Raw genomic sequence first — 22,787 nt, 5'->3', positions numbered from 1 at the left:
ATCACATATTGATCCACCATTCAATAACATCTGGAAAGAGTCTGATTGGAAGCGGCTTCAATATTTGGCATGACAATGATCCCAAACACACTGCCAATGTAGTAAAAGCACACATGACATCAGTTGTGGATCGGCCTCCCCAGACCCTGGACCTCACCATTAATTAAACCAGCGTGGGATCAGCTTGACAGAGAACAGAACAAAAGGCAGCCAACATCCAAAGAAGAGCTTTGAATGATCTTCAAGAAGCCTGGAGAAATATTCCTGAAGACTACTAAAATTGCAAGAAAGCTGCCTGAGAGAGTTCAGGCTTTGTTAAAGAATAAATTCGTTCAAACCAAATATTGAATATTTCAAGCTTGTTAGTATTATACAGATTCTTCTTTCCTTTATGTATTTTAAATCCATTGTTTGCACATTTTAATAAATAAATTATGTTAATAAATCTCTACACCTATTTCCCATTTCCGTAGCAAAATATAAAGAAGTGACATGTGGCTTTTGCGCAATACTTTAAGAGGTCAAATTGGTGGTTTAAAAGATTAAATATAAATTTATCTGATATCTATACTTTTATTTCAGTTTTCTTTTGTTGTGGTATTGCTACTTTTACTTCAGCAGTTGACTTGAATAGATCTACATGTAGAATAAGTGAAAAACCTCACATCGTATTCCCGCAGGCTTATGGAAAACAGACTTTTGCAAATATAGACATAAAACTCTGTAAGTGCTCCAATTGTCCCAGAAAGATAAAACGCTATTAGACTAACCACAGAAATATTTACAGTGAGTCAGCCTCTGCAAAAGTGGCTATTAGTGGTAGAAAGAGAGAGAGAGAGAAATAAACTGCTGCAGGAGGATTCAATGCGCATTAAAGCTCAAAAGGAAAAAAGGAGGAAGCAAGGATGTCACAAAATAAAGGATTATGAGACATGAGGAAGACCCACACAGGAACAGATATAATTACTTTCTGGGTGAGCAATATGCAGATGTGGCCATCTGGGTCATCTCAGTTGACAAAGGGGGTGTCAGCTCTGCATCATCGGCTGCTGCTCATAATAGCCAAAAAATTGCCGCTGCACAGAGATAAGCTTGGGACTCTGGGTAGGAATGAAAGTCTTATCTCCAAATTCTATAAAGAGCACCAATGTACTTCAACAATGGCAGCCACAGAGACAATACTTTCACTTTCAATATGAAAACAGGAGGCAGGACAGTTCAATTACAGAAGCCTGTGTCCTGACAAGAACTGGAGAACAACGTATTAAAGTTAAAGTCAAGTTTTATTTGAAGGGAGTCATGGGTACATTCATATGAGCGGTTATTAGACCAGGTGTTTCCGCATAATAACCTCAAATTTTAAGTAGAGTGTTTCTGCTGCTTTCGACAGAGGTTATTGCTTCGATTTTAGGGGTGGTTCTTTGGCTTTTTGGTGCATTAAAAGATTTTAAAGGCTCTCTTAATGAACCTCCAGCAACTCTGTTAGATTTAGAGTCCAGTGAGGTCATGTTGTTGCGGGACATTCACTGCCCTCATAATGTTGGTGTGACCAGACCCTGGGATCCAGCCTGTCATCACAATCACCATGTCGCCGGACTTGAAGAACCCTCTTGTTTTCCCTGTGGTGTTGGAGAGATAAGGGCATGTGAGTAATATGGCTTATATTATATAAGAACTGCAAGCGGGCTGAACAGAGCACAGACTGACCAATTTCCATGCCAAAGTTGACCCTGTTGTCCACATCATCAGCCCACACAGGAGCGGGCAGAGGGTGGAAGAGGGCAGGAAACACGCCTCGTAACAGCTGAGACTGACGGGTGACCTGACAAAGAGAAAAAAAAAGAATAGGTACATTATAAAATAACTGCAAGTTGCTTGGTGGTTATTGATTTTTATAGTCTGTCAGTCTGTTGATCCCCCGATATATTTACCAGTAAAAACAGGAATGCAAACAGACAATGTGACAAAGAGGAGTGTATAACTATACAATGAAGGCTAACTGGGAGACTGGGAACAAGAGAGGAAGAAAACAATCATACAGACAGGAAGTAAAACAGAAAACAACACAGCAAAGAAAAAAAACTATCAAAATCAAACACAAAATAATAAAATACACATATGGAGCCCGGAAGGCTCATATTGGACATACTGTGGTCTTTTCTAAAGTTAGCTATACATCAAAATAAGATTCCTGCAGGTATATCTGTTACGATTACTGTTGAGCAATTAAATGCATTATAATTAGATGGTGGAAATCCGAGCCTCCAACATCGCACGTGTGGTTGAATAGGATTTGGAAATCTGTCTGATTGAACAAATAACTTCAGAAAGACGTATTTATCAGGAGATGGAGACCTATTTTTACATTTAAAGAAGGAAGAGAGAGGACTATGAAAGTATGTCAGAATGAGGCAATTTTGTTTAAAATATGGTCATTGTTATATTCATTTTTTTGTGTATCCTTTTATTTTTCTTTTCTTTTAATTAATATTACTGAGAAAAATGAAACATGCCAATTTTGTACTCTGTCACCACAATTTTATTGATACTAAAAGATGACCTGTGATTGATCAAAAAGTGTGGACATCATAATAATGGACGTCAGGGGGAGCTGCCTTCATTTCAGTGACCAGCCATAGTGTGGGGTTATTACAGAGCATTCACATGTGCTCCATCAAATTTGACCCTGATTATTGCTTTGACATTATTGGAAACCATGATTCTTTTTTTAAAGACCGTGTAACCCACTTTGATCACTGGTCTTAGAACAAGAAAGTTCAATAAAACAGAAATACAGTCGGTAATAAATACTCCAGATTGGTGATACCAGTCTGACAACACTGTCACAATTTACCACGACAGACAGCAAAAGTGGACATCGCACACTAATCACTTTTGAAAACAGCGAGATATCATCATCTAAGCCAGACCTTCCCAAAGTGTGGGGCCCGCCCCCTAGGTGGGGCGCAGAGCCATTGCAGGGGGGGCGCGGCATGAAAAGGGGGAAAAAAAACAACCATGGGGCTCCCACACAAACGCAAAGCAGGAGATGAAGCATCGCTGAATATGCTTCCAAACCAACTTCATTCTAAGCCAAAGACTAGAAAATATGGTGAAGGATATCTTCTCTTTGGTTTCACCTGCACAAGTGCCGAGGTAGGTCTCCCCTGCAGAATTGGTCTTTCCTGTGTCGGGAGCACCGCTGGGCTCTCCAAATCACAGACAAACAGTATCCCTGAGGGAGCTGAGGGAGGTGAGAATAGAGCCGACGAGTTGAATCTGTTTTTCAATAGATTCGACACCACAGTGTCTGCTCCCACCCCCACAACCTCACCTGCAGTCAGCCTGGAATCCAGAGCCACACCACTGTGCCAGCCTCTCTCTTCACATGTTGCCTCCTGTGAGATTCCTGACACCCCTCCCCCACCCATCACCTTCACTCAATACCAGGTTGAGATGCAAATGAGGAGACTTCACTCAGGCAAGTCTGCTGGACCAGACGGAGTGAGTCCCCTTGTCCTCAAGACCTGTGCCCCCCAGCTGTGTGGAGTCTTTCATAAACTGTTTATGCTGAGTCTGAGTCTGCAGAGGGTCCCGGTGATGTGGAAGACATCATGCCTCGTCCCTGTACCAAAGACGCCTCGTCCCAGTGGCCCCAGGATTACAGGCCCGTGGCACTGACCTCCCACATCATGAAGACCCTGGAAAGGCTCATCCTGGACCAGCTGCGACCCATAGTAAGACCACATCTGGATCCCCTTCAGTTCGCTTATCAGCCTCGTCTCGGAACAGAGGACGCCATCATCTACCTGCTCAATCGTGTCTACACCCATCTGGACCAGCCGGCGAGCACTGTGAGGGTCATGTTTTTTGACTTTTCCAGTGCTTTCAACACCATCAGGCCGACCCTCCTGGGTGATAAGTTAGCAGCGATGCAGGTGGATGCTTCTCTGGTGTCCTGGATTGTTGATTACCTGACAGGAAGACCACAATATGTACGTCTCCCACAGTGTGTGTCTGACAAGGTGATTAGCAACACAGGGGCACCACAGGGGACTGTCCTCTCCCCCTTCCTCTTCACCCTCTACACCACAGACTTCAGCCACTGCACAGAGACCTGCCATCTTCAGAAGTTTTCTGATGACTCTGCGGTGGTTGGATGCATCAGCAGGGATGATGAGACAGAGTACCGGGCTGTGGTCGACTCCTTTGTCACGTGGTGTGAGCAGAATCATCTGCAGCTCAACGTGGCAAAGACCAAGGAACTGATCGTGGACTTCAGGAAGACCAGGAAACACTTGACCCCTGTTTCAATCCAGGGGGTCAGTGTTGACATTGTGGAGGACTATAAATACCTTGGAGTACACATTGACAATAAACTGGACTGGGCTAAAAACACCACAGCACTTTACAGGAAGGGCCAGAGTCGTCTCTATTTTTTGAGGCGACTGAGGTCCTTCAACATCTGCCAGAAAATGCTGAGGATTTTCTATGAGTCTGTTGTGGCCAGTGCGATCCTCTATGCTGTTGCATGCTGGGGGAGCAGGCTGAGGGTCGCAGATGCCAACAGACTTAATAAACTGATCCGTAAGGCCAGCAATGTTGTGGGGATGGAGCTGGACTCCCTCAAGGTGGTGTCGGAGAGGCGGATGCTGTCCAAGATAAAGACAATGTTGGATAACACCTCCCACCCACTCCATGACATGTTGGTCAGTCACAGGAGCTCGTTCAGTGAGAGACTGAGATTACCGAAAAGCACCACTGAACGACACAGGAAATCATTCCTGCCTGTGGCCATCTCCCTGTACAACGCATCCACTTAACACACTGTTTGCTGCTACAGCTACACATGTTTCTTTTCCAAATATTTATTTATAAGTGACTTATGTATGTATGTATGTATATATATGTATATATTGTACTATTCTTAGTTAGCGTATTGTCTGTCTTGTCTTAATGTTGGTTTAAAATGGAGCACTGTAACAAAAAATAATTTCCCCCAGGGATCAATAAAGTATTCTGATTCTGATTCTGATATCCCACATTCTTGATTTTTAGTTCACAAACACTTGTTGTAATGACTAACTACTCCTGACATTTCGGAGATGTTAGCTCTTTATACAGTAAAGTTAATCTGACTATCTGCCATTGGTGCACAGCTGACGTGAAAAAAGGCACATACCTTTGACGTTGCAAGAACTCTGTATTCCTCGCCCACACGTAAACGCAAAAAAAGAGTTTTAAAAAATCTCCGTTTTCGGCGATTCAAAACGCCGTTTACGTGTGGACGAAACCGCTGCATTTTCAAAAATACCCGTGTAGGTGCAGACGTAGCGTAAAAGAGTTAGTAGTTTATTTTCTTACTACCTGCAGATTACTTGTATTTGCTTAACTGTTTACTAAATGTTTGAGGTGTGAAATAAACCGCAATTGAGCAAAATATGGGTGTGTGTGGTTGGAGGATGTGTTTGTGCGTGCGGGGGGGGGGGGGGGGGGGGGGGGGTGCAAATATTTTTCTGTAAAACAAAAGGGGGCCCAGCGAAAAAAGTTTGGGAACCACTGATCTAAGCCACGTTTTCATGGTAAGACAAATGCACCAGGTGTCAGCACAAAAGTAATATTTCTTTTGGTTCATAGAACAGACTGTACCTGTGGGCTCCTGGTGACGGCAATGATCGGACAGCGAGGGCGGTACCTGGACAGGAGATGAGCTGACCTGCAGAGAAGAAGTGCAAAGTTAAGGATGGAAAATAAATTATCAGTGATGGCACGCATGAACAACACTTTCATACTGAGGGAAAAATGAAAGCAGCATCACTGCTCCTTAGCATAAGTCATACAGGACTCTTTTCTTCCAAATATAATAATAATAACTCGCTTTTTGTGATTAAAGCTGCTGTCTTCCATGATCCGTTATTAATCCCGCTTTCAAGGTCATTTAGACCGCTTCCTCTCAACATCTTAAAGTAAAATCGGCACTTACTCAGCAGCTTAACACCCAGAGCACAGTAGGATATCAACTAAACAGATACCTCTCCATTTGTTAGTTTCTTCACTCATTTATAGAAGCTTTTGCTTTTAAGACTGTCTGCTGTCTATGAATGTGAGAATCTTATGTGCTTACACTTTTGAAATATATTGCAGACATTACAGATAAACTATTTTCTAATCAGAATTAAATCTCACAGTTTTAATATCTGATATGTTATGGTTGTATGTTTACTTAGACATAATGGCTAAACTAATTGGAGATCATTCTAGTGTATTTTTATGCACATTTTGGTAACAGGAGGTACGTGTGTGTCCTCCTGTGTGCACATTTAATATATGTGAGACGGGAAATCTCACATATATTATATAAAGTACAAAATACACAAAAACAGTACAATGAAGCCCCATAAAACCCAGAAGATGCACAAGCAGCAAACATTACTGCAATATTCAGCCTGGACCTTTGGGATAAAAGAAGCTGCAAACTTTAAAGAGCCTGTGTTATATGTTTGTTTGGAGAAGGACAAATAAACTTGTTTCTAGCATCTACAAGGACGAATACAGAAATTATTAATCCAAGTTCCTCTTTTCCAATCCAAGGTCACTGGAGTGCCGGAGCCTATCTCCTACACCCTGGATAAATCTCCAGTCTGTTGCAGGCCTCACAAAAATTACAGACACATTCGCACCTGCATACATCACTAACACGTGTGCAAGCACAGGGAGGTCCAGGCTGGATTCAAACCCCTTTTTACTATGAGGCAACAGCGATACCCACAGCACCACCATGCCGCCCAAACAATGATAATATATTTATGTTAATTATTTTCAAATGGTTTTCCAAGTGCCCACTCCGGGTCAGGGACGAGACCCTGCCCCAAGTGGATGAGTTTAAGTCTTGTTCATGAGTGATGGGAGAAGGGAGCGGGAGATCGACAGACGGATTGGTGCAGTGGCTGCAGTGATGCGGACGCTGTACCGGTCTGTTGTGGTGAAGAGAGAGCTGAGCGTAAAAGCGAAGCTCTCAATTTACCGGTCAATCTATGCCCCTACCCTCACCTATGGCCACGAGCTGTGGGTAGTGACCGAAAGAACGAGATCGCGGATACAAGCGGCGGAAATGGGTTTCCTCCGAAGGGTGGCTGGCCTCTCCCTTAGAGATATGGTGTGAAGTTCGGCCATTCGGGAGGGGCTCATAGTAGAGCCACTGCTCCTCCACATCGAAAGGAGCCAGTTGAGGTGGTTCGGGCATCTGACAAGGATGCCCCCTGGGCGCCCCCTGGGCAAGGTTTTCCGGGCATGTCCCACCGGGAGGAGGCCCCGGGGCAGACCCAGGACACGCTGGAGAGATTATATCTCTCGGCTGGCCTGGGAACGCCTTGGTGTTCCCCCGGATAAGCTGGAGGAGGTGGCTGGGGAGAAGGAGGTCTGGGCTTCTCTGCTTAGGCTGCTTCCCCCGCAACCCGGCCCCAGATAAGCGGAAGAAAATGGATGGATAGTTTTCCAAATCTAATCAGGCTTTTTAGTTACTTGTGCTAAATATGCTAGCTCTTAGCTTAGCGCTGCAACAGAACTGGAGAGAGAACAACATGGCAGCAAACTCCACCTACCAGCATCTTTCTATTAAACTAACAGGCCACAGCTATAGTCCCGGTAGATCAGCTGATCTCAGTGTCAGGCAACTTTCACACAGACCTCACACAGAGCATCTTATTTAAGTTCCCTAAACATGACCATAGCTTCTTTACATCTGCAAGCTACTTTGCAACCCTCCTCTACCACAGCTTCTCCTTCCATGCCATTTCTGACTTAATCAATGTAATATCTGTTGATGGTTCTTGCTGCTGCTCTTCTGAAACAAACGTAAGATTCTCTTGACTTTAGCGGTTCTGACTGATTTACTGTTTTTTTTTGGTAGGAAACCCTCATCAAACAACAATAAAACTTTGTCTTATGCTATATCGTGACAGTCAGGTGAACTGTCACAATATAGCATATAGCACTGCTAGTTCTGACACATTTATCATGAATGTTAGCTGATATACTCACCTGCCAGTGGTCGTGAGGACTATAATCGCCCCGGCACAGCATTTGAACGAAGACTCCACTGCTCCGATCGCCGTGACCTCCGTGGGGTCAGAGGAGAGAGGAGTGAGGCGGCGCAACTCCTCAAAAAGCTGCTGGTGGAAAATGGCTGCTTCTGCCTCCCTACAGATCTGAGATAGAGCGACAGAGACAGGGAGAGGGACAGACAGAGGGTTAGAGCATTATCAGAGGGCACTAAGTCAGACGCAACCGAACGACACCATGTGCACACAGAAACACACACCGAATGCATCATTGCAACTGACTCCACAGGAAACAGTCCCTTGGCGGTTTCTCCAGATAGCATTACACAGTCAGCTCCATCCAGCACGGCATTGGCAACGTCACTGCCCTCTGCTCTAGTTGGCCGTCGGTGGGTCACCATGCTCTCAAGCATCTGCAAATGCACAAAAACACACAAAGACACACATACAATACATTTCAGCTATAACCAAAACGTCTCTATAAGGTACTATAAATGGATTTCACCAATGAGTCCATCAAAAATAAGCCACTCGGAGTCTTTGTATGTCAATTTTTGTTCATTTTGACAAAGTGATATGGGCGAGCACGAAGACAGGAGGTAATGGCTTTGTGGATGGAAGAGATAGGAGTAATAAGAGATCATTTAGACTGAGGCAGACGAGTGCGAGTTAGAGAAATCGTTATTGGTATGCTGGAGACTCAGTGTTATGAGTCAATAAGCGAGGCAGACAGTTGGAAAATGAGCTTGCAGCATAGCCTGTGAGACTGCATTTTTAGTTAAGAAGCTCCGACTAATGCTGATTAGTGCATGTGTGTGGGTGTTGTTTGTGGGCTCAGGTCTCGAGTAGCAAACCTGCTATAACGCTGTCACTCTGAGTCAAGAGCTGTAGCATAAACAAAGTACAGCACTGTGACTCAACATGGCTGCGGGAGTGTTGCACGCATGTGTGTGTGTGTGCATGTGTGTAAAAGCAGAGGGGTGTGAAAGAGAGAGAATGTGTGCATCTCTGAAAATGAATTCACTGGACAAGTGACATTATGCACGAGTGTAAGGTTAATGTGTAGTTGGACCCGTTTGACATTCGGCTGGCTGAAACTGCAGTTAAAAGTCTTAATCTCAATATTTCTTCTTTTTCTGTGATTTTTTTTCTCTCTCTCTGTGTGTGTGTGTGTGTGTGTGTGTGTGTTCATCTCTGACCTGTGTGGCACAGATGACAGGCTTCCCAGCAGAGTTGCATCTCCCAATCATCATCTTCTGGGCAATGAAGACTTTCTCCGCAGGGATCTCGATCCCCAGGTCGCCTCTGGCAACCATCACGCCATCGCTCTCAGCCAGGATTTCCTCAAAACTGACAGACAGATTAGAGGAAGGAGTGAGTGTTTGGGCTCAAGAAGAGAGAGTTGGAAAAAGAGCACAAAAGGAGGAATAAGGAAGATTCTACACGTTATCTAAAAACTAGGTCTTCCAATTCAGATTTTTTTTTTGTCACGCTGCTTTTAGATCTTCAAAAGATATCGAGGATAGCGTAAAATTTTGATTTAAATCCTAAATGATCTGGATGAAATCCAAACTCCTATATGAGCAAAGAACAAAGAGACTGAAAGGAAAAGCAGGAAGCTGTGATGCTGATGTAGATTTAAAAGGGAAAAACACAGCTGCAGGACATCCAAACAGGACGTTTAACACCAAATATTCACAAACAGCTTAACTACTGTTAAGAATTCATCTTTATTATCTAATGTCTTTCTATTAAAACTGCAGTTAAACACTGTCAGCAGCCGGGGAGCAGCAGGACAAAGCATGAGATAAGTAATGGAGGTAAGAAGGCAGGGAAATAAATTATGTCAGGTATATTAATTGGCTGCAATAACTCACATGGACAGCCACAGAGACCGCTTATCATAGATGTGTAAAATCTAAAGTTGACATATGTTTCTCCTTCACTGACAGCTGGCTGTCCACAGGAGCGACAGATCACATCAGCGGTGGATTTAAAAGACCTGTCAAAGTCTCGTTGTGGAAGACTCATGCCGTCAGTGCCTGTTTGGCTAAAAATAACTCTGCAGAAATGGCATTAATTGGAAATTGGATTTTTCCAGGACTCACTTTTGAACTCCTTGCCGGCTTTCCACCTTGCTGATCACTTTAATATCTCGACCATGCGCCCCAAGAGCGCGACGCACATCCTTGACATCCTGGGCTGAACGGATGAAGCTGGCGAACACCATATCAACACCCTGAGCCACGCCGAACCTCAGGTCAGCCTCGTCCCGCGGGCTGACCGACTGCATGCCGATTAGGTCGCAGCCGGGAAGGTTTACGCCTTTACGACTGCAGAGCATCCCGCCTGATTCCACCACCGTGTCCACCCAGTCCGAACCTGACAAGAAAAATGTTGGAGATGCAGGGACTCACAAAGGAGTGGTGCATTGATACTATAAAAACATTCAATAATACAACCAAAAATCAGAGCATGGGAAATTGCACAATTGTTGGATAATAAGGAAAATACATTAGAAGTAATATATAATAATGGAACTCAAGAATCCATAGAAAGATTTAAAGTTATACGTGCATGCAGGGATGAAGGTTTATAGGCCTGTGGACATGTTTGTATCAGTACACTGGCCTGAAAAGTTGCACTCAGTGCATGAGATATATGAGAATGAGCTATAGAAGAATGCACATAAAACTGAAAAACCACCTCGCAGATAGAAAATGACAAATGTTCACATAATTGAAGACAAAGAAAGCCTTTGGACCGTGGGAGGATAAAGGAGCCTGAGGTGAAAATCCAAACAGGCCCAGGAAGAGCAGAGGGAGATAAACACACAAGACTGTGTTGATACTGTTTTGTTGACCTTTATTTTGGTAAAATTTGATTTGGATCCAAATTTATAGTTGATGGTGGAGAAAAATTGTGGGCTGTGAGTAGGGGGATCAGATCCCAAAAAAGGTAGTCAAATATATTATAACGTATTATTTACATAATATCTGAATGGAACTTTTCCATCTCTCTTGCTAAATAAATATTTGAGCTGCTCTTCTGTCTTGTCCTTGGCAACAGCAGGGACGGATCCATAAATTGGCAAATTTTTCTGACAATTTTTATATTTTTATCAAATTACGACCACACATACTGTGTCCCTTCACACCATAGTTTCTCTTGCGCATTTAAAAAAAAAAACAGACAAGGTTTTGAAGGAATTTATGGTGAGCAAATAATCACCAATTCAGAATCTGAACTCCTTCTCTGTTTCTTAGTTGAATAATAGCTTGTAATGCATATCTGAATGGTTTTAGGGTGTCACATAGATGGTCTTTCACCTTTTGAATATAAAATAAGATCATCATTTTATTCTAATTACACATTTGCATGAAATTCATTATCAGCGTACGAATTCTGGCTTTATGTCCAAGCGTGTCCTCAAGCGTCCCAGGGACTGTTGCCAAATTTAAAGAAATAAATGTGTTCGAGTGACAGAGAGACAAATTGAAAACACAGTGCCTCTGGACACAGCTGTCACTGCAGATGTTTCTACAACGGCAATAAGACAGACATGTTTTATGTAGGTTTGCTAAAGTCTGTGTAATGCACATTACCTATATCTAATACTCGGAGTCCAATGAGGCCATCATCAATGTAGATCTTTCCATCCTTCTTGAGAACTTTGGGCAGGTTGGGATAGTCCACCCAGATTATCTTTCCATCTGTCTTGTCTTTGTCACTCTCTGCTGTCACCACGCGCACATTGTTGCCCTTCACCAGCTCCACCTCTTCTTCCACTTTCTGTCGAAACAGATACGAAAGCAAACATACAGTAGTATTGTCATTTCCAGCAACTGAATTTTCTTAGACACAAGATCTCTGAGTGCTGCTGCAGAAAATCAAAAAAACTGACTGCGTTTGAACCGTGACTGGTTGATTAAAAGGCGTGCTGTGTTACAAAACGCCGGTGTGTTTTGTAGTGTTTATAATGAGTAGTTCTAGTACCTTATCTGAGAGGGTTTGAGTGGCAGCAATGATGAAAACACAAGAGACTTTGTACTGTACAGGCATGAAACTTTAAAAGGAACACACTGGCTGCTTTGTGCAAAGCATTTGGTATTTACTGATGACGTAACAATTATATTTCCAAATATTTGAGAAGGCAGCACACTTGATGTAAGACAACGACGGACAGAATTAGAAATGAGTACATCGGAGGGACAGCTCAGATCGAGCAGTTTGGAGACAAAGTTAGAGAGACAAGTCTGAGATATTTTGGAAAATTGCAGAGGAAGGATAGTAGAAATACTGGGTGAAGGATTTTGAATATCTTGTGCTCAGGAAGGTGAAAACAGGAAGAACACATAAAAGGTTCATGGATGTAGAGAAGGAGGACGTGCAGGTGGCCGATATGACAGAGGAGGACAGTAGGGATACGGTGAGATGGATGCAGATGGGAGTAGGGAGTAGCCAAAAGAAGATGTTATGTCAAAAAGACAAGAATGGGATTCAAACATAGCATAAGTTTAAAAATTAACAGAATAATCCAAAAATATTTTGCACATTTCTACAAAAAACAAGCAGTCAAAAGTATACATCTCAATGAATAATTCCTAACATGTGTTGAATGTTTTAACATGTTGTTGATGTCCACGCCTGCTATAAATGGCCAAATATAGCATCCACCATCTTCTTAACCACTTATCCAGGTAGGTTTGCAGGAGCACTGAAGGATATCCCAGCTAACATACAACGTGGGTAGTCATTATTATATATAATAATGATTGACTGATTTATTGGTTGATTGATTGGTTGCCATTACATATATTCACCTACATATATAATTTGTATGCTGTAAATATCTTGTCTGTTAAAAATATAAATGTTTAGTAAAAATAGAGTTATATTTAGCATGTGTTTAGTAACTCAAGTGCACCTTTCAATTAGTCTACCCAGACTCAGATCAAATGCCATGCAGAGTATTTCTGAAGCTAATCAACACACAAGGAGGTTTCCTGCAGCCTGGAGTTATTTGTTCAGCAAAGCAGACAGCAGGCAACAGCAACACGACCAACAACACAATAAGATGATGATGAAAAGGCAGATGAGCACACGCCTACAGCTGTTGTTTTTCCAGGAAAAGTAGCAACCTGTAACAAATGATGTGCTGCACCAAGGAATGGGCTTATTTTCTGCACCTCTTACACCTGACTGCATGTGACTGTTTGATTAGGTTTAGACTGTTTGATAGATGAAGCAAAGCATGCTCACCCCTTTAACTAATCCGGTGCGGATCTCTGGGCCCTTCGTATCCAAAGCGATGGCAACCGGTCGATAGTACAACGGGTCAGAGGTTATCGTCTCCACCGCCTCTCTGATGTTCTTGATGGTTTCACCGTGATACTGAAAGACACAGACAGGGAATCAATACCTGGCTGAGTGGAGAACCGAGGCGTGTGAACACAAATGCGCCACAACATTAAAACCAATAGCCAGTGAAATGATTCACATGGATCATCATCTGTTATCTGTGATGGGTGCTGGCATTTATGTGGCTGTTACTTCATCACAAGCCATGGATGTACCCACTCCCATCCACACATCCCAACTGCACAGGAGCAGCTCAGGGAACACAAGAAACAAAGACTGCAAGGTCTTCCAACTCCCCAGATTACAGTCTGATAGATGCTAAAGCAGCAAGTTGAGGTTAGTATCTTGCTGTAGGATATTCGGCATGTAGCCAGGGATCAAACCACCAACCTTCTGATTAGTAGATGATCTGTTCTACCTCCTGAGCCACAGCCACTCCACAGTGGGTGGCAGATACCACAAAACACCTCCAGATGTTCTTTCTTTACGCCCCTGATTGGTCAAAGGTGTTTTGGTGTCGTGAATAAACAGGCAACATTAACCAGGCGGTTTTAATGTTGTGGCTGATCAGCATGTGTGCCGTACGTACTTCATGTGATCCATGAGAGAAGTTAAGACGAGCGATATTCATTCCAGCCTTGACCATCTCCTGAAGTTTGGGGATCGATCGAGATGCCGGACCTGAAAGGAAAAAAGAGAGTGAATAAAAGAAAAGCAGTTTCAATAATCAAATGTTCATTCATTTGATGTAGGCCCCAAAAACAGAATTTTATTTGTTTTCCATAAAAGGATCTTTAGGTTTTAAACAGCCACAATAAAATTACATTTTGGCTATTTTTTGTGTATTTCCTGATATTTTATTAATAGCCTTATTCATGGTATAATTTGTTAATGATAGAAATTTTTGTTAGCTACAGGCAGACATTAAAATGAACTGTTTGCTTGCCTGTTACTTTATCCCTTTAATGAAAACCCTTCAGGGAGTGATAAACAAACCCATGTCCTCGCGAGGAATCAAAACATCATCTGGAAAGCCAGAGCCAGAGCCAGATGACTTAGGAGCCGTTTGTATAGTGTATTTCCTTCTAATTGTTTTTCATCTTTTTCTGGACAGCAAAAGCTTCAAACTACATCAGCCAAAAAGCCTTGCCAACAAGCTAAAGACCACCCACCCCCTCCAGACGCTGGCTTTCTGACACGGAGCCAACGATGACACATAACAGTTGTCAGACAACAAACTTGAAACTGAGACTCACTGTCTGTCACACTCACCGATGGTGCAGATTATGCTGGTGTTGCGCGCTGTGATTGGCTCCTGGTTGATGTCCAGGAGACAGAGATGCTCCAGGAAGGTGTCAGCCATACTGGCGTCAAGCTGCTGGCGTTGGATGAAAGAGTCCGGCAGTGTCATCACATCGGAGTAGCGCCTGATGCGAGCTATAATGACAGAGAAACGCTGTCAGTGGGATGAAGTTGAGTCATGAAGCTCTACTGCCAACTGCACCTGTGAAAACCAAATGAACCGAACACTTCCGACCGAACGAAGCGCACAATTTCAGTTTCAATAGCAAAAAGGAACAACACAGAATATGCTAACATTAAGAGATAAAACACAACACATACAGACCTGACATTAACTGCCACCAGCAGGGGTCACAAAGGTTTAGATGCTGGTATATTCAGCCGACTTATGAGTCACTACTGCGAAAACTATACACAGCTGCTCTGCTGATATGCTATACTTTACAAGCAGAAAAGTGGCATTTGAAAACAGAGACGACGACTGATAATATGGAGGCAATATAAAGGTTTTTATGCTGACATTTGAAGCTGGAAGCAACCGTTTAATTTAAGGCTGGTTGTTTTTCATGGACCAGAAAGGAAGAGACACACACACACACACACACACACACACACACACACAGTCTCTCTATTGGATACAGTATTTACAGTCACTGGGACTGAAAGGAGCCAAGGTTGCATTTCTGTTGTTACCCGCTCTGTCAGCTTGTGAAGCACAATAAAAACAAATCCTCCAGAAGCAAAAGACAAAGGAGTGGATGGATGAGCAAAAACCACATACCAGCAATAACGACTGTCACCACCGTAATGGTAATCGGTTGAACTATAAAGCTGTTATGGCAAACATCAGCATTCTTGTGCACCCCCGTACATTTGATGAAATGTTCAATGTTTACTCTTACTTAAGCTCTGCTTTTGAAGTATCTGTCAGTCTGACAGCTGCTGCTGCTAGAAATGAAACTGCAAGAGTCAAGAGAGCGAACCAGACCAGTAAAGTTATGGGCATTAAAATCAATTCAACCAGCTGAAAATCTAAAGCAGTCCTTTATAGATCTGAGGTAAACCAGAGAACTTGGCTCATAAGTCTACAGTTTCATAATGATGAGTGCAACCTTTCATTTGATCTGTTGATGCTATAACATCTCGATTATATCAATTTTAAAAGAAAGCTCTGATTTTGTAGATATCAGCGTATCTGGAGCCAACCCCAGCCCCCTCTCAAGCCTTTCCCAAACCACAGCCTCAATTCATGCTCAAGCCATCTGCCATTATCTACTAGATATGCTGTTCAACCTATATGTAAGTAGGATGTTGTCCCAGCTAGTGAATTACTTTTTAATTGTTTGTGGTGGGTCGTCTACCAATCGGAAGGTCGGTTGATCGATCCCCAGCTTTCACAGTCTATATGTGGAAGTATCCTTAAGCAAGCTACTGAACCTCGAGTTTCCCCCAATCTAGGCTTATGTGTGTGTGTGAATGTTAGATAAAAGTACAAAGTAAAAGATGCTGTGTGAATGTATGTGTGACTGGGTGAATGAGACTGGTAATAAGTGCTCAGACTAAGTAGAAGGTTTCTATATAAGTAGCAGTCCATATACCAATAATCTACGCAGTTTGAGCCATGTGCTACTCACACTGGGAAAATACCAGTAGGTAAAGCCTTTCAGCACCTTATCCCAGTGACTCCACAGCCACCAGTCTCTATGGCATCACTGAGCATCAACCTCGAGGGCTGAACAATGAACTCAAAGCTCAAGTGTCTAATCCTGCAGCTCATAAAAGAGCCGCTTGAATCTGGCTACAAAAGCACATCAATCTCCATTTCCCACTTAAAGTGGGCTGGGGCCATCCTGAACTGCGTTCTGACACCTTCGATCCAGTGAGCAATTAAATCTGATTGGCAGTTTAATGCAAACTACTGTCGAGCTTCAGCTCATCCCTCAGAGACAGTTAAATTACTAAATGGGGCCACCTGCACACCGCCTTCTCATCTCTGTCATGAATCCATGCATGTAGTTTATAACGTGGCCACAGTAAGGGAAGCAAGCATAAATGGATGAATTTTTAAAGTAGGCAAATTAGAAAGATGAAGAGAGCTATTAGAAAGAAAGGACAGGATGGGAAGACAAGAGATTATTTTCAAAGGTAAAGACTGCTCAGCAAGTGAGTGGAAACTTCCAGCTTACATGCAGTATCCCCGCTCTTGTTAGAATTTTTTTTTAACCAAGCAGAGGATCTGCTGAATTCGCCTGGTTATTTCATATAGAGTAAGATCTATGACAACAAATACATGATAATCATTCCATGTTTTTCAGAGGTGATGCAGGACATTAAGTGCAGGTTAAACTGGGAAGTCTGCAATACTGTGGCTCAGTTAACTGTGATGGACCATGTTAGATTGGTACAAGACAGACTGTGGTATCCATGGTCACAGCTAGTTAGTCATGTTAGGTCATGGGTTGCAGCAGAGAGAGAGAGATGGTGCTGAAAGAATTTTGAATTGAACCCTATGAGAGAGCTCTGAAAAAATGATAGCAGAAGTATAACTTTCATAAGAGCAAGGTTTTAAACCCTTATTCGTGGGCAGCAATTGGGTGAATGTTTAAATTTTATTATTCAGATTTAACTGGATATTTTATACTTTATGGTATGAGATACCAGTGCTAAAAATAGAAGAACGGCAAAATTATCAAAGCAGTGAGGGGTCATTCTGACAGACAGCAGAACAAAAAGCAGCCAACATCCAAAGAAGAGCTTTGAAGGTCCTTCAAGAAGCCTGAAGAATTATTTCGTTACTACTTAAAGAAATTACAAGAAAGGTTGCCTAGGGTAGCTCAGGCTGTGTTGAAGAATAAAGAAGGTCATACCAAATATTGACTTTCAATTGTGTGACACTTATACGCTGGACCTTGCTAACCAACAAAAAACAAACAAAACAAAACAAGGCAAAAGCCATAGCACCAAACTAAAGGCTTAAAAACAGGACTTTCTGAACACATGGGTGGCTACCTTCATCTTTTATAAACAGTTTATAGGCTGCGCCAACTGAGAGTATTATACAGGGAATGGAGCCCATTTCTTTCATTCAGAGCATTGTGGTACCTGACTAAGAGCTTTGCACCAGTACAATGGAATCCATTTTAAAGGATGTCACAGTCAGTCGAGCTTGCAATTTCGGCCATCACAGAGACTAAAGAGCGTGAGGATGAGAGGTGAGTCCGACATAAGGTTTGTGTGAAAAGGTGAGGACAAAGACGGGAAAGAAGACAAGAGAAAGAACAGTGCACACATCACAGAAGAGCCACATTTTACAAGGTTGTTTTGCAACTGTCTAAAGGTTGTTTGCTGTTTTTTTAAATAGTATGCGTCAGTTATCAGTTTAAGGACTACGCCGTGAATGGACAAACAGAAACATGCAAGGACATAGTTTGCACTCTGCAAAGGAAATTCCCTGGTAAAACCAGTGAATGGCGGTTTTGTAGAATAATGTGAACTTGCAAAACTCGTCTATCCTGTAGATTCAGTGTCTGTCTGCGTTTTCTATTTCTCTCCTCTCCACCTCCCTGTGACCCAGTTCTGCCGCACTGCTGCACACATCATTACGTGTCCCACTGAGATCCTCTCCAGACACGTCCCAGAGAGTACACATGGAAACACACACATGCAATACATCCACCTGCAAACATCCAGACAAATGTACACACACGCAGGCACCTGTTACTGGAAGGCTGACTATAAATAGACATTAGGTCAAAGACACTAAACTTGAAAAGTATCAGTCAACACTGAGGCTTCATGACTGATTAAAACCAGTTATGGGTGTAACCCCAGTATACCAGGAATGAGCTGCACTTGGTCACATTTTCGGAGTGTTTGTGCAATCGATCAGTGAACCCACAGTAAGAGTGCAGCTATTTATCCAACTGCGGCTGCACTGAAGTTCAAAGGCATTTGACATCTGACTGTTATGCAAGTGAAAAAGGACATAATGCAAAAACGTGACACTGCACAATCAATGATATTACAAAAAAGGGATTATTTAGTATTTTTCCATCAAGATACAGGTTATCAATCACACGCAACATGTCTTGCCAGTTCATATTAAACACTAATCCATAGTGCTAGTACCAAGTTGGACATCGCATGCACTGACAAAGGTACTGGGAACATTCCAATGTTGCAGATTTGTCCTCATCTGCCTCAGCTCAAAGGTGCTCTATTGGATTGAGATCTGGTGACTATGAAAGCACTTGGAGCACACTGAAGTCCTTGTCATGTTCAAAAAACCGATTTGAGACAACTTCAGCTTTGTGGCTAGGTAGGCTGTGGTGTTTAAACAATGCTCAGCTGGTACTAAGAAGCCCGAAGTGTGCAAGAAAATATCCCCACACCGTTATACCAACAGCAGTCTGAACCATTGCTACAAGGCAGGATGGACCCATGTTTTCACGCTGTTATTGCCAAATCTGACATTAACATCTGAATATTGAAGCAGAAGAGCGTCAGAGGAGAGAGACTCATCACATCAAAAAGACTGATTGCAATGTTTGTTTCCAATCTTCTACAGGCCAATTTTGGTGAGTCAGTGTGAACTGTAGCATCGGTTTCCTGTTCTTTGCTGACAGGAGTGGCTCTCAGTGTGGTCTTCTGCCACTTCAAGATACCACTTTCAAGGCTCTCTTCTCCATTCTGATGCTGAGGTTGAACTTCAGCAGGCCTCACTCCTTGGTGGCTGCTTATTGGGGCCTGGAGCCTGGGGCTCGCTCGGGCCACTTTGGGGGTGGGGTGCCCTCGGCCTCTCGGCCTGGGGCTCGGTCACTCAGTCACAGCTGGCTGCCGGCGGAGCTCACGGGCGCGTCACTGCAACCCCCCCCCCCCTGGCTTCTGCTCCGCGGCTGCTGAGCGACCCCTCATCTGGGACTCTCCTCAGCTCTTTCTGGGACAGTGGCGCAGCTGCCTCTCTGTTAGTCTTCCTTGGTCTCTTGTGTTCTGAGGGCCTCTGGATGTCTGGAGTCTTGATCTCCTCCATACCTGCTTCATGCTCTGGTGGGCGGGGCTGTGGCTCCCCACACACTCTAGCAGATCATTACATGAAGGAACCTTTTAAATACAAGCGCGTCCATGCTAACAGGTGTACACACGGGTGCTCACACACACAAACTACACCCTTTTTGGCTCCTACCTTAAAGCACACTGTGCGCTGTCGATATTACGTGCTTCACAATAATGTTTAATATTTAGTATTTACTGTTATATTCCCATAGATCATCGTGATGTTGTTTATTGTATTGCTCTCATCTTCTGCTTGTTTTCTTTTTTCTTTCTCAACAGGTGATCCAGGTGATTGATATATGTATTTTTTTTGTCTGCTTATTTAGTTGTTTTTTGTTTTTTTGCCCTTTATCCTCGTCCCTCTTCTCCGCTGTTTTTTCCCCCTCTTCCTTTCTCACTTTTCTTTTCCTCATTCAAGTCTGTCCCGTATCTAGCAAGTGAAAATAAAAAATAAATAAAATAAACAATAAAAGGTGAATCAAATAGACCATTACGGCAAGGCTGGGATGGTCAATTTGGTAAAGTAAATCCGTTGGGCATCTTTCTTCGCCTTTAGACAATAATTCTGATGGCAAAAGAACCAAACGGGACAGGCAAAAAAAAAAGAAAAAAAAAGAACTTCAGCAGGCCAACTTGATCTTGTCTAAATTTATCTCTATCTGCTGAAATAGCTCAGTTGGAAAAGCGTTAGATGGAAGATCTAAAGATCCCCGGTTTCAGCAATTAGGAGTTACCCTTAAGCTTTTCTCCCCCCAAGATTAATAAGTTAATGTGTTTCTAAATGTACTAAATTGTTGTCATGTGGTTGGCTGATTTGATTATTGCAGTGCAAAAGTGAGAAGTTGAGCAAGTGTTCCTAATAAAATAGCTACAAGTGTAAAACATTCAATACATTTTCATTAAAATAAATAAAATCAAGCTAAACCTGTATGAGAATATATGAATGTGCTTACCCATGTTGAGCAACCCTTCCATTATAGATCCAAACCTACTGTTTCACTGTCCGATTCTTTCTCCAGTCTACTTTTGTTTTAGGTTCTCTTGGATTTTGTTGTGTAATTTATTTTCTCCCAATTTCTCAATCCAATTCCTCTGTCTTTGTCCTTTACAGCGCTAATGTTATTGACTGGTCTTGTGTCACCTGAACAAGCCTGTTCATGTCTCTTTCATTCATCTTTCTTTCGCCCCTCTGCTGCCCCCTCATCTATCTCTCCTCCCACTCACACCATCTGGACTGGGTCCACACAGCATGCAACAGTTGCATGATTGGGCTGAGTTAGCATAAGAGAGCCAATCTGACCTGGCTACAAATGATGCTAAAAATGGAAAATCTTTGCCAGACTGGTAAGCCAACAGAGTACACTACAGTACAAAAGGACACCGGTGTCCTGCACCGTTGCAAATTATATAACCCTAACCTTGACCTCAGAATGTGAACTCCAAGCCAAACATATTTACTCATGCTATTATGTATTTGTATAAATTGTCAATGTATTATTAGTAGAAAATAACCAACAATAACTTCTCACTTATAAAGGAAAAGAACTAAATACATGCTTCACTGTAGTTCTTCCAATGGTTTTAGTTTGCTGTAAACAAATTATCTTCAACATTTTTGGAACATTTGAGAACAAATAATTATGCTTAACAAGTAGGTCAGTAAAGAAAACAGTTATCAGTTGCAGCTGAAGTTGTATAACCTGAACTTATAATCTGAACATTTCCAAGAACACCACTTTAACATTATTTCAGTGCGTCAGCACCATGAAGACTTTGCTGGAGATCCAGGAGGTCCCAGGATAACTGGTCACTTTTACATTGCACAGACCCCGTAGCTATAGTTACAGAGTTAAAAGGAAAAACGCTACACCAAGCAACATCATCCCAACTGTTTAATTTTATTAATACTAGATTCTGTTTTCTGATGGAATTAAACAAGAAACCAAAATAAGAAAAAAAGTTTACAGCTGGAGTAGAATAAACACCATCCACAATCTGGCATTCCTAATTTATTTCTTAATAATTCCCTATAGCTGATCTGTTGGGAGCAATAACATAATTAAATAATTATCAGCACACGACGTATAAAGCTTTTGCAAAGAAATCTCTCAGAGTAGATATTGGGCCTCTTCTTGCTTCTCGCATGCTTAAATGGATGTAAATGTTATTCCCTCTTTCATAGTGTTTATTCACAACAGCAGCTATTAGAAATCAGTAGGACTGATAAGAGGTGTTATTGAAGACTAAGACTTTGAAAAATGAGGTTACACGTAGAGGCGACGTGGCTTGTAGTTAAGGAGCACTTTGCGTCTGCGCGGAGCCTCACTTTGCAGAGCTGAGTCCGCGCATAGAGTGGACTGGTGGGTGTAAATCGTTAGCCAAAGGACAAACAGCACTTTGGTCCTGAGTTGACTGTTTAAAATCTAACCCTGCAGCCATCTAACGTGCAAAGCACACACCTCCGTAACATCTACTAATGCTACGCTTGCAGTAATTATCAGACGGGGTAAAGGTCGATTTTACGCATTGGCACCAAAGTGCAACTTAAATTTGCAATATGAACTGAATACTCGAACAGCATTGTTCGAGTATCAAAACATCCCCCCACGTGGCTCCTGCATTGAGTTCTTTTTAAACTTGATCGTGAGTTGCAGGAAAAAAAGAGGAATACACAAAGCGATCAATACCCGCCGCAGCGACGGAAATAATCTGCAAGATTTTTTTTTAGCTACAAAACAAAGAGAAACAATCATGAGAGGTGGATACAGGAGCGAGCCCCGATAAGCAGAATTAAGTATTTACTTGGCCCAAACAGCGTATTTTCATTACGATGAGAAGTTGCAATGTTTAGAAGAGAAGTAACGAACCTCTCGGATCTCTCCTCGAGCAGGTAACAAGTGCTGGGTGAACAGGGGCAGGGTACAAAAGTAAATGAATGGGCAGGTGTGAGCTTTACTGCCACCTGATGGATATATGTTAATGCTGCACCTGTGGGTGCTGCCTTTGTCACGA

The 22,787-nt window shown here is 42.6% G+C and overlaps 1 protein-coding gene across 2 annotated transcripts; it reads right to left on the bottom strand.

The window, feature by feature from the left end:
• Positions 1 to 1,264: 1,264 nt before the first annotated feature.
• Positions 1,265 to 22,781, bottom strand: pklr (pyruvate kinase L/R). Of its 2 annotated transcripts, none has more exons than XM_082550526.1 (12): positions 22,643 to 22,781; positions 14,694 to 14,858; positions 14,011 to 14,102; positions 13,323 to 13,454; positions 11,666 to 11,852; positions 10,169 to 10,442; positions 9,260 to 9,410; positions 8,321 to 8,473; positions 8,041 to 8,207; positions 5,650 to 5,716; positions 1,708 to 1,822; positions 1,265 to 1,619 (listed from the first exon to the last, which is right to left on the bottom strand). In XM_082550526.1, exons 2-12 carry the CDS (start codon positions 14,830 to 14,832, stop codon positions 1,489 to 1,491), a joined length of 1,608 nt encoding a protein of 535 aa, XP_082406652.1. In that variant the 5' UTR covers positions 14,833 to 14,858; positions 22,643 to 22,781; the 3' UTR covers positions 1,265 to 1,488. The 2 variants fall into 2 exon arrangements, with proteins under 2 accessions (XP_082406652.1, XP_082406651.1); XM_082550525.1 differs by lacking the exon at positions 22,643 to 22,781 and adding an exon at positions 20,729 to 20,963.
• Positions 22,782 to 22,787: the final 6 nt, after the last annotated feature.

This window comes from Aulonocara stuartgranti (genome assembly GCF_965226115.1).
Source record: "Aulonocara stuartgranti genome assembly, chromosome: 11".
NCBI classification, from domain to species: domain Eukaryota; kingdom Metazoa; phylum Chordata; class Actinopteri; order Cichliformes; family Cichlidae; genus Aulonocara; species Aulonocara stuartgranti.
Note: the sequence above shows the minus strand (reverse complement) of the source record. Positions and strands in the feature narration are given on the sequence as shown.